At 50.1% G+C, this 14566-nt stretch overlaps 8 protein-coding genes across 8 annotated transcripts; 5 read left to right on the forward strand and 3 right to left on the reverse strand.

Annotated features, from left to right (window-relative positions):
* Positions 1 to 342: 342 nt before the first annotated feature.
* On the forward strand, positions 343 to 1970 carry MRS44_011428 (uncharacterized protein; the record flags this gene model as incomplete). Its single annotated transcript, XM_046275718.2, has 4 exons — positions 343 to 376; positions 434 to 766; positions 819 to 1227; positions 1295 to 1970. 4 exons carry the CDS (start codon positions 343 to 345, stop codon positions 1968 to 1970), a joined length of 1452 nt encoding a protein of 483 aa, XP_046134859.2.
* Positions 1971 to 2511: 541 nt separating this feature from the next.
* Positions 2512 to 3830, forward strand: MRS44_011429 (uncharacterized protein; the record flags this gene model as incomplete). Its single annotated transcript, XM_046268978.2, has 6 exons — positions 2512 to 2579; positions 2635 to 2707; positions 2774 to 2982; positions 3034 to 3170; positions 3226 to 3389; positions 3483 to 3830. The coding sequence occupies 6 exons, from the start codon at positions 2512 to 2514 to the stop codon at positions 3828 to 3830; spliced, it is 999 nt and encodes a 332-aa protein (XP_046134858.1).
* A 289-nt stretch (positions 3831 to 4119) lies between these two features.
* Positions 4120 to 6300, reverse strand: MRS44_011430 (uncharacterized protein; the record flags this gene model as incomplete). Its single annotated transcript, XM_065619729.1, has 4 exons — positions 4120 to 4190; positions 4244 to 5336; positions 5394 to 5658; positions 5840 to 6300. 4 exons carry the CDS (start codon positions 6298 to 6300, stop codon positions 4120 to 4122), a joined length of 1890 nt encoding a protein of 629 aa, XP_065475801.1.
* Positions 6301 to 6773: 473 nt separating this feature from the next.
* MRS44_011431 (uncharacterized protein) lies at positions 6774 to 7785 on the forward strand (the record flags this gene model as incomplete). Its single annotated transcript, XM_046278404.2, has 3 exons — positions 6774 to 6806; positions 6853 to 7272; positions 7336 to 7785. The coding sequence occupies 3 exons, from the start codon at positions 6774 to 6776 to the stop codon at positions 7783 to 7785; spliced, it is 903 nt and encodes a 300-aa protein (XP_046134856.2).
* Positions 7786 to 8290: 505 nt separating this feature from the next.
* On the forward strand, positions 8291 to 9207 carry MRS44_011432 (uncharacterized protein; the record flags this gene model as incomplete). Its single annotated transcript, XM_065619730.1, has 2 exons — positions 8291 to 8915; positions 9017 to 9207. The coding sequence occupies 2 exons, from the start codon at positions 8291 to 8293 to the stop codon at positions 9205 to 9207; spliced, it is 816 nt and encodes a 271-aa protein (XP_065475802.1).
* Positions 9208 to 9264: 57 nt separating this feature from the next.
* On the reverse strand, positions 9265 to 10543 carry MRS44_011433 (uncharacterized protein; the record flags this gene model as incomplete). The annotated part of the gene is made up of 3 exons (XM_065619731.1): positions 9265 to 9887; positions 9936 to 10286; positions 10372 to 10543. 3 exons carry the CDS (start codon positions 10541 to 10543, stop codon positions 9265 to 9267), a joined length of 1146 nt encoding a protein of 381 aa, XP_065475803.1.
* Positions 10544 to 11030: 487 nt separating this feature from the next.
* Positions 11031 to 12444, forward strand: MRS44_011434 (uncharacterized protein; the record flags this gene model as incomplete). Its single annotated transcript, XM_065619732.1, has 2 exons — positions 11031 to 11143; positions 11196 to 12444. The coding sequence occupies 2 exons, from the start codon at positions 11031 to 11033 to the stop codon at positions 12442 to 12444; spliced, it is 1362 nt and encodes a 453-aa protein (XP_065475804.1).
* A 203-nt stretch (positions 12445 to 12647) lies between these two features.
* On the reverse strand, positions 12648 to 13412 carry MRS44_011435 (uncharacterized protein; the record flags this gene model as incomplete). The annotated part of the gene is made up of 1 exon (XM_046283353.2): positions 12648 to 13412. One exon carries the CDS (start codon positions 13410 to 13412, stop codon positions 12648 to 12650), a length of 765 nt encoding a protein of 254 aa, XP_046134852.2.
* Positions 13413 to 14566: the final 1154 nt, after the last annotated feature.

A 14566-nucleotide genomic window follows, 5' to 3' on the forward strand; every position in this document is an offset into this window, starting at 1 on the left:
ATCCTCTTCTGTCAAACAATCTTGTCTTGGCGCTGTCCAAGTCAAAGAGACGAATCAAGTTGGCCGGGTCTTCGGAAGGATCAGGGCAGGGATTCGTCTCTGGGCTTGGGAGCTAAGCTGAAATAGGAAAACAATCAAGGTCTTGGCACGCATCCTCATCACGTTTATGCAATGTTGCTGACGACGAAGTCGAGTTCCCGGAGATAGACACGTTCTTTCTTCCGCATCATCCACATTTGCCTCTTTCTTGCAGCTTTCCCTTCGCTCCAAGAATGCTCGATCGCTCAGTCGACATCTCATAGAAGCCAAGAACAGTTTATCAGCCTCCTGGAGATCAATCACATGGCGCCAGGAAGACGCCCGGCCCCACGTCCCGGTATGTCCCACCATTCTACCCCCTGTTCACCTCATCTAGACTGAACTGTTTTGTTAGCATCCAAGGGATTCGAGTTCGTCTTGAGTGATTCCAAGGGAAATCCTAAACCGTCGGATCGCAAACTTATCCGACGTCATGTGATGAGAGGGAAGAACACACGCGCCCACCAACTCCCTCGGCTTCCCGATTCTTGGATTCACACCACTGCCGCTGGACCACGATCGTCATCTCCAACCGACTCTGTTGGTTGCATCAGTGGCCTCGTCAAGAGATGCAGTGATGGAAGCCGCTGGGATACCTGCCCGTGGTTCCCCTTCTCGATAAACGTGCTGGACACAGTCAAGTTTGCAGATGAGGTTGATAGGCCTGCCCGTCAGATGATCGCCAGCTGTAGGTGAATCGAAATACCTGGACCCGAAATCATGAACTCACTCGCTAGCAGTCTTTGGGACAATCCGAGAGCTCATGTACCCCCTCGATCTCTGTTGCGAATTCAACGCCTCCGAGACCAACTGGTTCGGCTGGATGACCAACGATGCTGCATACCTCCACGCCCTCCTCTTCACCGTCAGTTCTTTTCATGACATTGCAGCTGGACGCACCGCACAGCCTCGCACCAACTACCATGTTTTCAAGGCCATTAGACTCCTGAATGAGCGCTTAGCCGACAGCGAAATGGCCCTTGCCGACTCAACAGTTGCCGTGGTCATGAGCATGGCCATGCTTTGCGAAATTGCGGGAGACGTCCAAGCTGCAAGAGCACATACCGATGGACTGAAGCGGATTGTTGAGTTGCGTGGGGGAATCGGTTCTTTCAGCCACGCCCAACAGCTACAGGTCAAAATATGTCGGTGAGTGTGCGGCTACACTTGAGGCTTGCGAAGTAGCTACATGTGCTAACGGTGCATTGCTAAACAGAGTCGACTTGAGTATGGCAATTTCCCAAGGCTCCCGACCATACTTCTTCCAAGACGGCGTCCCCTGGGACTCGTTTTTCGAGTCTTGTCCAGTTTTGAAGCGCCTGAGACCTATTCCCTCAACCGCCATGTTGCGCACTCGTCGTCTGATCAAACCAGTCGACAGGCGGTTATACTACATCTTTCAAGATGTTCAAGATTTCTCGCAGCTCGTGAACTTCTTGTTCCAGTCGCACCAGAAGATACGGCCCGGAATCTTTCAGGACCTTCTCACCTCTCTGCAGTATCGCATCTTGCTGCTAGACTTTGGAATCGACAATCGATTTGCAGAGCTTGTACGCCTCTCTATGTTGGCTTACTTGACCGTTGTTCTCTTCCGCCTTCCCCAAGTCAAGCTCCAGTACCCCTTTTTGGGTTCTCAACTACGCACAAGCTGCCAAACCTTTAAGCCGGCGAATGAACAAGAGAGGAGAGCTTTTGCATGGGCCATGTTTGTTGGCTTCATATCAGCGTTGGACCTCCAGGATGAGGAGTTGACGATGATGCTGTCTGAGATGATGGTGCCTTGTCTTGGTTCGTCGTGGGGCGAGGTCAAGGCGAGCCTCAAAGAAGTCCTGTGGATAGATGGGATCTACGATGGCCCTGGAGAGGAAGTTTATGAGAAATTTGCCAAATAGAATGGTAGTTGGACTTTATATGCATTCCTTGCCACGTTTTGTTGATTCTCAGTGAACCAGCCACTGCAGAAAAGCCTGAGAGACAGTCGGAGCCGCAATCTTTCGGTGGCTGAATGCAAGAATAAGCGTGGCTGACTCACCCGGGTTATTTGTTAAGGAGCTGTTAAGGTTGCTAGGCGCCACCTCCCATTCTCTTCCGCGAGTCAAAGACTTGACAGTTACAACGGTAATTCGATGCAACGGCCAAACATCCAACGCCAAATCTATCCTTTCAAGCTCAACTTATCCCATTAACTACCAGTTCACATATCCCAACTCGCATCCTCGGAAAATACTCGGCTCACACACTCCGGCTCGATGGAGTTCTAGCCAAGCATCACTACGTCATCCTCGCCTCGTCATTGGATCACAAGCTTATCTCGTCTCCCCTGACTCGGATCCCCTGCACCTCATTTAAAATCCTCCTTCTCCGTGCTCCGCTCGCGTGAGCCGCAACCCCATTCCCTCTTTGGACCTCAATCATGCTTCCGCTCTCCAAGACATGACGCGTCTCGCCATCGAGACGTGGATCTGGTACGGAGTCACATGGCTAGTCGTCATTGCCCGGCTGTAAGCTTCCTGGACTGTGGTTTCACTTACGGCTTGCTGACCTTTGCGCGTCCAGCATGTCTCGTCGGCTGGTCGTGGGATCAATCAAGAAGTATCAAACTGATGATTACCTGATGATTCTTGCTATGGTAGGTGCTCGCCGTCGTGTATAGTGCTCTTCTCCTCTCTGACTGATGGTCTGTCTGGCAATCCAGGCCTGTGACGCGGTTCTCATTGCTTGCATCAACATCGTTTCCCACACGAGCAGCAACCTCATAGACCCTACTCAAGCAGTCGACCTCACACCAGATGAGATCGATACACGCCGGCTCGGGTCCAAACTCATTCTTGTGGTAGAGCAGCTCCAATGCACCGTGACCTGGCTTGTCAAGTGCTGTTTGCTCCTCATGTATAATCGACTAACGTGGGTTGCCTTGCATATATGATCTGCAGGTCGTTTTCTAATCGTGAACAGGACAAACTTAACGTACAATCGCGCCGTCAAAGCAGTTGCCGTGTATGTGATTGTCGGGTTTGTCGTCATGGAGATCCTATACTTTGGAGTATGGTGTCGCCCTTTCAACCAGTACTGGGCTGTCCCTACCGACAATGGTACCTATTGCTCCCCATGACTTGTGCAAAGTCTCTTGATGTTAATGCTGTGCAGTCCAATGCTCGACCGCAACACATCACCTCATCACGAATGCAACCCTCAACATCTCGTCCGACATCATGATCATTATACTTCCTATGCCCCTATTTCTGAAATCCAATGCCACAGCCAAGATCAAAGTGGCCTTATGCTGCATTTACACCGTCGGCGTCTTTACGGTATGTCCATATCGATAACTGCTAACGGCCAACCTAGCGAGATACCCGTCTACTAACCAGGTGACCCATGTTGCTAACCATGTCGTGCTGCAGATTGTCTCCGCCGTGTTGAATAAATACTATTCCTTCACCGACCCCTTTGGGGCTGATTGGACTGCCTGGTATATTCGCGAATCTTCAACGGCACTCATTGCTGCCAACCTCCCCTTGACTTGGCCTCTTGTCCGTCAAGTTATGCACATCAGCACCTCGAACCAAAGCAGTTCTTATACCCCAAGAGCCTCTCGTGGCTTCGACCATTTTGATTTTAGTGTACCTACTATAACGACAAACGGCAACAGTAGCTTGCCGACACTCGGGCCCTCAAATAGTGAGATCCCACTGAGGGAACGGGTTGGAACGGGTATGGAGGGAACTTCAGGCGATAGAGCTAGGAAATGAATCTAATGACTGGTTAATCAACTATACATATATAATGAAACAGACCTGACAGACGACAGTAAAACTTCGCTAATATAGCTAGGTTAGTAACAGTGTCCAGACTTCTTTGTCTCTGTTAGGAGAGGGGCGGTCCAGTTAATATCAAGAGCAAGTAAGTAATAGTTTCATTCGCCCAACTAGCATTGTGTATTGCAGCCGAAGCTTCTGTCATAGTGTCGTACCTACAAATGCTCCATGCTTCCATTACCGCTTCGAGAACATTAATCCTCAAGATAAGTAACCCTCATTCCTACTGAACAACGACTGAAACGATGGCCACGAAACCTGAGAATACACCTTTGTTTTCTTGTTTGATCTTATCTGCCCGTTCTCTAGTGGCGTGTTGCTTTTTGAGTTATGTGGAAGTTTTGAACCTTGGGTGATGGCAGAGTCAATCTGATCCTGGTCATTTCGATCCAAGTTTGGCGAGACACATGCGTTCCAAGGCTGTTGTGACTCGTATGAGGCTTGAGCTTTTTCGATCACCTCCGGCATTTCATGAGACTTTAGCCTGTCATGACCATCTGCGCGAGACCATCGTAGTGTCCACTGACGAACAGCCTGGTCTATCGAGGCGCTCAGCTCTTGATATGCCTCGGGGCATTGAAGGACTGGATCCCGCGCGACTTCCGGGATTTCGAGAACTCGTGCACAAATTTCTCGAGTAATCTTGGACATTGGCTGGTCATGGTTCGCAGCATCGCGAGTAGTTTGGAAAGTGGTTGGCAGAAGTGTTGACCCAAACACTGGGCCAATAATTTCTTCGACCGTGTCCAACACCTTTTTCCATGGTTTGTTGGCGAACCGTTTTTGATAACCATCCTTGTCGTCGTCTGGAAAGATGGACAAAGAGTCCTTGATAACCACTGACTTGAACCAGGCCATTTGGTCCCGGACTGCATCGAGAACTGCCTTTTCGAGCTGAATCGAGAGTTTCTCCAACTGAGCGGATCGATTTTCTTTCCCCATTGTCCCGGTGTTCATATAGATGTTGCTCTTCCCATCTCTGAACAGTGGAGTGAGCTGTCTTTCTCGAATCGCCGGTTTGAGATCCTCCCGAATGAGGGGCTTGTTGTTTTGTCGCTTATCTATAATGACGGTGGGATTGGGATTCAACCACGCGACCACGTGGGTTAAGACCTGCATCATAATTCGACCTTCCTCTTTAGTTGTCTTGAGAAGCTTTTGGAAATTTGGAAATACCAGCCTGGGGCGATCCGCGATGCGGTGATAGGTGCGGCTGTAAGCCTCGTCACCCAGCTCTAGAAAGAGGCCGTGGCAACGCGTGGCCCTGGACTCGCCCTTTGCTTGGCCAGGGTAAAAGAGCCGCTGAACATGCATTTCTGGGTGCCCGGTAGGCAATGCCTCTGCTAGCTTGGCCCAATCTGAAGCCTGCAGGCTGTCGGCACACTCCTCAGGTAGCTCAGCAAGTGACTCGAGAACCTGCTCAAAGGTGGTGAACCAGTACTAAGACGAGACATATCAGTAACTCGCCCGGTATATGGAAAGAAGACGTAAACTTACGCTATCAATCCGATAGCTCGCCATCCAATCCCAGGTTGAGATGTTGAAAGTCACCCTGCCAAGCCGTGTCTTACACCAACGAGTTATCATCGGCCTCCAACGGTGGTTTCTCCAGAGAGTCACAAGTCGAGCAGTAGGAAATTTGTCGGCGGTACTCAGCCGTAAGATATCCATCATTTGCTTTTCCACGTCGTACTTCTTTCCCTGAAAGAGAGAATCGCATTGGTCATTTGCCAGCACGAGCTGCATCCAGATTTGGCCATGGCTATCAGGTAGAGATAGGTCACGACGGTTAACACGTAGCTTGACATTAATCTCTTCCGGGATTTGGTATTTATGAGCGGTTAGTTTCGCCAAGTGATATGTGCCACAGTCACTTACCTCGATCGTATATGATGCACGTCCACCACAGCTCCTTACTATCTGCTCTCGTTTGCTTCACATACTCGCGCATTGCCTCTATCCTGTGCTGGCCTGCCATGACTTCTGCCTTCTCATTTGGATTGACTACCACCCAGTTCTCAAATGACAGTACCTGATTGCACTGCGAGCGACTCCCTGGTTGCCCAAGATGGCTCATCATACGGCCTACGGCCTCTGCGCTACATTGCACCAGCAAATAGTTATCAGCCTCTTGCCGCTCCAAGTTTCCTTGCTGGAAGGCATTGCATAACTTCTCTACATGTCGGCGATTCAGGTGTCGGTTGGTGCCCTTTCTCCAGACACACGACAGAGCATCGAAGGGCATCCTGGCTGTGGCGAGGCGGTAGTCCTCCGCTTCATGTTGAGCAGACTTGCCATCGTGGAAACTGTCTTGTTCTACTCTTAAAGTCTGAGATGTTTGAGGTCGTTTATTTTGCACTGTCCTGGCATTTGGTGACTGGCCGTGAGTGGAATGGCGCTTCATGTTGGGCGAGGCACTGATGGGATTAACGAGATAACGTGGTTTGCAATGGAATTCCTGCTGTGAGTGGGACGATGATGGTCTAGACATTATTAATCGCGGGCCCCTGCTCCGTGCCTACGGATATAACCCCCGCTCGTCTCGGGAGAATTAGCACCCATCTCCATCTTCAACCCCAGGGTTAGACATGGGGCGAGATCTCGAAGAGCCTGAGTCCTAGGATTTGGCTGCAAAAACATGTAAAAATTTTGTTAATAACGTGAAGAATTATGATCAAATTCACCGAGCGGGAAAGGGTTTGAGAGACGATAGTATGGTTCAAACTCGCATCAACTTGAAAACTATTTAATGACCTTGCATCGCTTTGCTTCACATCCAAGTTAAGAAGTCTCTTTGGCAAACCAACGCATTCAACATTCTCTTATCTATTGCACAGACACAGACAATTACGCCGCATCAAAGCAAGAGAACCCAACATGTCCTGCTATCAAAACATTGCCATCGCCGGAGTAGGTGCTGCATCAGAAGAATAGGCAGTGCTGACGGAAGACCAAGGCATCCGGAAATATTGGAAAAGTTGTAATGAAGGAGCTCCTGGCCTCCAACTTCAACGTCATCGCCTTGCAAAGACCAACTTCCACGGCTACTTTCCCCAATGGGGTTCAAGTCCGGATGGTCATCCATGACTCGTTTAGCTCTTGGAGGGCGGCTCTCGAAGGCCAGGATGCGTTCATCTCTTTCCTGGTCCCGCCAGCCACAGACTATCAAAACTTGGCCGCTGATGCTGCCGTCGCTGCCAAGGTGAAACGTTTCATCCCATCGGAATGGGGAATGAACACGACGATTCTGGGAGACACAATCTTCGGCAAACTGCTTTCCGACAAGACATTTACGCAAGCCCATTTGGAAAAGCTTGCAAAGGAAAATGAATTTTTCTCTTGGACAGGCATTTCCACTGGATTGTGGTTTGACTGGGTAAGTGAAGCCGCCACACCTGCGTGATTACGCTTTAAGGTTGGACTGACAAACCCAATGCAGGGGCTGGAACACTTTTCCCTTGGCTTTGATAAAAACACCATGACGGCAGAAATCTCTGACTCAGGTAATGAAAGATTTCAGACGACCAACCTTGGTTTTGTGGCCAAGGTTGTGGCCGCCATCCTCAAGAATCCAGCCCAAGCCTCAAACAAATACATCACGATCGCCTCGTTCAACATTTCTCAAAGGGAAATCCTTGCACTTGCAAAGAAAGTCTCTGGGAAGGAATGGATTGTAAAGTCTTGGAAGGTTGATGATATCCAGAGAGCTGCTGAAAAGGATCTGGCCAACGGCAATTTCGATGCAGCATTCTATCCTTTGTTGCATGGCCGACTCTTTCGAGACAATGCCGATCTGGCGCTTAAGCCCGGGCAGAACTTTGCTCAGGAAGTGCTTGGCTTCTCGGAAGAGGATCCAGTCGATGCGATCAAGGCTTGGTTCGAGGACTAGCTGCCATATTGCTGCGAGAGACTCAGCACACGATCTTTGGTTAGTTATGGATTAAAGGAGGGGACCAAGTCTTCGCGGCAACTATATAGATACACATATGTCACTGAGTGACTGAGCTTCAAATATTTATCAATATCTTTCCTTCCATGTCACATCTCATTTCCACAACTTGAAAGTGATTGCAATACTTACTGGGGTAGGATGCCAGTCATCATCCATCATGCAAAACCTCACAGTGCTGGGTATTTCGGAAGTAATTGATAACAGGAATAATAGTTTGGATCGCCAATTAACTGATGGTCTGACGTCGCCGAGGAGATCACGTAATTAAGACAAAGCGTTGATCCACGGTGAATGACTCATTCGGTCGGGCCAGGGGTCACTGGGATACGCAATACGCTGCCGCTTACGACGATCCGATCCATAACGATTGGGATATAATCTCAGCAAGGAAGTCGAGTTTCGCGTCGACTACACTCTACAGAAATTCTTGGCAATCTCCAAAATGGCTGCTCACGGCTTTTGGCAGAATCTTAGGCTCAAAGCCATTGTTTCTTTGATTCGCTTCTTCAACTACCTTGGCACTCGTCGTCATTTGCAACCGTCTCCATCTTGCGACCGTAAACAAATTCGCATTCCGTCTAGGCAACTTGGCCGATTTATCGACGCTTGGATCTATCATCCCCCCAACTACAATAATGATGAGCCTAGAGGACTCGTCATCAATTGGCATGGAGGCGGCTATGTTATGCCAAATCTAGGCCAGGACCATTCGTTCTGCGAACAGATAGCCCGCGAAGCCAACGTCCTCGTGCTGGACGCAGATTACCGCAAAGGGCCGGAACATCCATTCCCTGGGGCTACTGAGGACGTCCAAGATGTATTGAGATGGGTCCAGAGCCAACCTCGCGTCTTTGACCTCGACCACATTGCTCTATCTGGATTCAGCTCCGGGGGGAACCTGGCACTGGTTGCATCCTCTGAGTTGAGACGCGAGTTCCAAGACATCAACATTAGGGCAGTTTATGCGTTCTACCCAGGAACAGACCTTAGCATACCCTTAGAGGCCAAGTGGATCCCGGAACCGATTGTGCCGATTCCTTCCTGGGCACTGCGCGTCTTCTTTGACAGTTACATTCCCCAACTTGAGGATCGAAAGTCACCAAAAGCTTCCCCAATCTACGCCGAAGAGTCATCTTTCCCCCGAATATTCTGCTCTTTGTCTGCTCAGGAGATATCCTGTGTCCCGAAGCCGAGGTGTTTGGGCAGAAGCTGGCCCAGGCTGGTCGTGGCATCGAGGTTGTCAAAGTGGAAGGGGCTGGACATGGATTCGATAAGGATGCCCTTGCGCGTGTTTTCAAGCCGGAGGAAAAGAAAAGAGCATATGCAAAGGTTATTCAGAGTCTGAAAGCGATAATGTAGATGGGAATATTTCTTCTAGCACTCTGATAATAAGCAATGTCTATCTAGGGGTTGTTACTAAAAGTACGATCGTCCCCAGTGAGTGTTCAAACCAATCATGTCGTACTGGTACGGCCACTGGATCTCGACCCCCAGCTCCTGGGCAGTCTTGAGAACAAACTCGGGTTCTTTGAGAAACTGTCTCCCTACAAATGCCAGATCCGCCTGCACGCCGTCTTCCTTGTCAACCTGCACAACATCGTGAGCAGTCTGCGGCGTGTGGATAAACCCCACCGCGGCAACGAGCAAATCCAGGCGCTCTTCTCTCAACGCAGCTCGGATGGTTCTGGCTAGGTCAAGCTGGTAGTTGGGATGAACGTCGATCTTTTGATCTTTGTGGTTCCCACCTGATGATACATCCAAGATGTCGACACCAAGCCCGGGCAGAAGTTTGGCTAGCTTTATGGATTGGTCAAGATCCCATGATGGCTCATCGCTCCATTCCATCCACTCAATTGCGGATATCCGGAGTGACAGCGGGACACTGTCGGGAATGACTGCCCGAATAGCTTCGATGACTCGAACGAGGAAGCGAACACGGTTTTCGAAGCTGCCGCCATACTCATCCGTGCGTTTGTTGGTCAAAGGGGACAAGAACTGGTTGATAAGGTAGCCGTGGGCCCCGTGGATCTCGATAAAATCTGGCTGCACGTCAGTTGTAGAATTCAAGTGAGCCGAAGACTGCCTACCAAGACCAGCCTTGATGGCTCTTCGAGCAGCATCTGCGAAACTCCGGATCAAAGCCTCAATTCCCTCAAGAGTCAAGCTCTTTGGCATGACATGAGCGTCAGTGTGAGGGATCGCACTGGGCCCCCACACATCGTCTGGCCATCCTCCATCCGGCTCAGTAGCCACCTTCAGCTCCCCTTTAGGCAAGAATCTGGGCGCAACCATGCCCGCCTTGACACCAGCATGGTTTAGCTGAATGCCAATCTTCTGGCCCTGCCCATGGACAAAGTCAGCCACGCGCTTTAGTGGCTCGATCTGGCTGTCCTGCCAGAGACCAGAGTCTTGAAGCGAGGTCCGCCCGTTGGCAGCCACTGCCGTGGACTCAACAATGGTTAGGGGGGACGCCTCGGAACGCGAATGCGCCAATGTGGATGAGGTGAAAGTCGGTCAAGTGACCGTCACGAGCACTCCAAGTCCCCATGGGTGAGACGACGAAGCGGTTTTGGAGTTCCAGGCCTCGAATCTTGATCGGGGCGAAGAGAGTTGGGGTCTGTTCATCTGGGTTAACAGCAGTTCCAGTTGGAACCTCCACCACCGGCAGAGCCGGGGTTGGTTGAGAGAAGGTCATAGTGATTGCTTGTACTCGATAAAGATGTGATCATGGGAACACAGGATGTAAGGGATGCAGATTCAACAACAAAAACGCGATTGTTCACCTATTTATACGTATGATCGTGGGATTATAAATGCCAAATGAAATCATCGAAAGATATGGCCAACTGAGTTGGATCCATGCACAGAATAGTCTTGTTGATTGGCCTTTTTTCCACCACTTGATGTTGTGATTCGACTCATAATGGCGTTGGGTTAGGAAAGCATGGGAAGACAAGGATCGCACACCAACCGATTGCGTTAGATCTAAGAGTGGAGCGAAGGATTAAACGAACCGACAAATCATATCTGCTGGTGATCAGCCGAGTTGATGTTTAATAAGCTTAATAAGCAGTTTTCACCATGGGGAGTCTTCAACTTGTCCTACCTACCTTACACATCAGACTTCAAAGGGGAACCTGTTCAACGTGTCTATCTCTAGATACCTGGATTAGACTCCGGACATGGGGCAGGAGTCCATGTCATTGCCGGAAGCTCCCGGGACCTGTCATAACGTTACGCCTCGTCGACAGAGGAGATTTGCAACCAAGGTACGGACTGGATGCATCACATGCAGGTGAGTGTCTCGGCCTCTTGTTTCTGGATCAGAAACTGAGCCTCTCGTTTAGAATTCGACGAATCAAGTGTGATGAGGCCAAGCCGTATTGTCATCGCTGCACCTCGACAGGGCGCAAGTGTGATGGATATGCTATTCTTGGACCTGCTACACGCAAGCCACAATCGCCACCGGCTCAGCCGACACCAGGAGGAAACCCTGAAGAGAGGCAGGCCTTATACATATTTAGAACCAAGGTTGCCATGTCGATTGCGTCTTCCCTTGATTTTGGATTCTGGGCCCACGACCTCTTACAAACGGCTGAGACGTACCGAACTGTTCAGCACGCTGTTGTTGCGCTGGCAACCGCTTACCGCTCATCAATCCTCATTGAGCATGGATCCAGAACACAGGAGAGGCAGTTTATCCTGACTCAGTATAACAAATCGATCACCTCGTTGCAACATTGCCTGAGTAACCAGGAACTCCTCACCAGAGACCAGAAAGTTATCATTTTGATGGTTAATCTTGTATTCATCTGCATATGCGCCGTTCAAGGGTTCCAAGAAGAAGCATGCGTTCATCTTCGTAACGGGCTGTCGTTATTCCATGAATGGCAGCTTGGTGTCAGTGAGGGCAGTACGCAAGCCTCGACGCCAACCCCTGTAAAGCTCCTGGCGACTCTTTACACTCAGCTGGACACACAAGCTCGCATGATAATGGAATCCAGTTATCCACATAAGATGAGACTGTGGCCTCCGCACTCCGTTGTGCTTGATGGCTGGGGTAGTGGACACCTTGCAACCATTACGAAGGCTACCAGCCAGCTTGAGAGACTGCACAATGCATCCATTCAGTTGACAACACCACCAGGGCCACCAGAGCACGAAAACACCTGCCTCCATCAGCATATGCCATTGTATCACCACCTGCAAACCTGGGATCTTGATTTTGGTCCGCTTTTATCCCAAGGAGGCACCGCCATCAAGTATCTGCAGATCCGAAGACTCCTGACTGGGGCAAACTTTGAGCTTTGGCGCAGCAATACAAGCAAAGCACCGGGGCCTAGCCCGACCTGGGCCAGCAAGATTCTGGAGCTAGTCAATGAGATCATGCAGGATTCGAGATTCTTAGAGGCAAGGGTGGTATTCACCCCCGCTGGAGGTTTGGTCGAGGCTCTTTACTTTGTGGCCACGAGATGCCATGACACCCGAGTTAAGAGGGTTGCCATTGAAATTTTGGAGAGACGTCCCATACTTGAGGGGCTATGGAACAGCTCGATGGCATATGCAGCTCTACATAATCATCATGCAACATGGTAGTCTCATCCCTATACTCGGATCAAGTATCTCATAGCTTCAATGAACGTGTCGGTTTTTTTTTTCTTTCTTTTTTTTTTTTTTTTTTTTTTTTGACTATCTTCTGCTTCCCAAAACCCTTGCTGATCAAGTCCTACCACCACTCCACCCACCAAAAGGCTTGCGTTTCCCCTGACATGACCAAGTTACCCATTCAAATCATCAACTCAGGAAGATGGTAATGGCCATTGGCCACTAGTCTTAATGCAAAACCCAGTAATTTTGGCATAGTATATGCCTGGAAGGTTCTCGACACCAGGGGCTGGAACTGGCCAGCCAGTTAGCCAGGCCCCGCCAGTAACATCCCCCTTATCAGCGACAAGGACGCTGACATATGCTGTGGTTGGATAGAAAAGGGTCACGGGGCCCACGACGCCCCGTGAATCCACCAGTTGTTCACTGAACCTGTTCGGCTGGTCTTGGATAGGCACGTTCGAGACATCTATATTAGCCCTGATCCAGCCGTCGCTAGGGGTAGTAACCTTTGCGTAGTCGTCGAGGCTCTTCCCAATCATGGGAAACGTTCTCAAGTACGCATTAGTAACGAATTGAATAAATCCACCCCGGCTTGCAGACGCAGTTGGGATGCCAGCATCAAGATACAAGTCGTATGGGTTTTGACCGTTCTTGGTCCCAGGTGACGGAATGCCCTGCACGATCCAGAGCACCCCATTGTAGGTCTCAGGCTTGAACCGCCACCCGCCACCCCCCTCAACCCTGACGGTGCACCGGCTCACGTTGAGCTGGACCTTGTTCTGTGTAGTAGCCGCGGCTCGTCGAAACAGTGGCAGATCGTCCGGGATGCCGAGATCGGCTGGATCGACAGTAGGTATGGTAGGATTGTCGAATATAGAAGGGAAAGAATCAGAGGGTGGCTCAGTAGGTGCTGCCCAGACCGAGCCCAGGAAGGGCAGAAGAAGAGAGAGACGCATTGATGCGGATGAAATGATGCTTATTGGTCGTTTCAGTATTGAGTGGTTGCAGCTGGTAATGATAGAGCGTTGGCAATGCAACGTCTTGGCGTCGGGGGAAGGGGGTATATAGGTAGCCAAGAACGCTCACAGCGAGGCTTCAAATTGCAACGGTCTAGTCGACGAGACCGCCTGAGGCAGCATGTAAAGAGAGACATTTGAGGGCGAGGCCGTTCTTGGCTGGTTGTGGCTTGAGCTGAAAGCAGTAGCCTCATAGATAGTATCGTGGGCTAAAACATTATATCCAGTTTCTTAGGGCCAAGTCTGGGGCATCGTAGCACGACTTCTTCACCTGTTTCGACTGTTTCAGCAAAGCCACTGTCAATAGCTTCGGTGTTGAGGCTGAAACGGTAAAAATACCGACGGTAGTTTTTGCCAAGATATGTGCGGTGTCCCGTTTTGGCGGTGTGTCGAAATTGAAGCTCAACTACTCCGTAGATACATTGAGACTACATTCGTTCAATTTGCTGTCTGGGTCAACTTACCTTCCTCATCTTAGCAATTAAACTCACTCACTCAGGCACCCACCTGTTTGAGTAGTAAAGTGATAAAGATGCTTCATGTTGCACGCTGATGTGTTAGTGTTGAGAGCGTCGGCTTCAACAACACACCCGCGCTATCCGCTAAGCCCAACTAAGGCCGCATTCCCAAAGTCTTGGGACTCCAGTACGCCTGTCACGAAATGCAGCCCGGAGGATCAGGGGCCTGCATGACCGGAGATAACTTGGAATGGTGGGAAAAGTTACCCACATGACGGCACGATGGACAATAGGGTAGCAGTGCCTATGAAAATAGGTACAATGGCAACTAATGAGATAGCTGTAGCTGGTTTGTTCACTTCCGTCTTATCTCTTGTATTAAGATTTGTCTTAAGCTGTGTAATTGCAAGTTTGAAGAGGCGGGTTTGAGGGCGTGGCATCCCACAACTGACGGCTGCACGATACGGTGCCTGCCTCGAGCTTTCGGGGTGCTGCAAGGCCACGAGAACACCGACTACGATATGGATCAAATTATCGTGCTGCTGCGAGATAATCAGGGCGATCTTATGACCCGCCTTGATACGTCTGTCCCTCCAACCCCAACTCTCCGAGTTACCGTTCAGGAAAAAGTCTCGG

This window comes from Fusarium solani, assembly GCF_023522795.1.
Source record: "Fusarium solani strain SB1 chromosome Unknown bctg00000007, whole genome shotgun sequence".
Lineage (NCBI taxonomy): Eukaryota > Fungi > Ascomycota > Sordariomycetes > Hypocreales > Nectriaceae > Fusarium > Fusarium solani.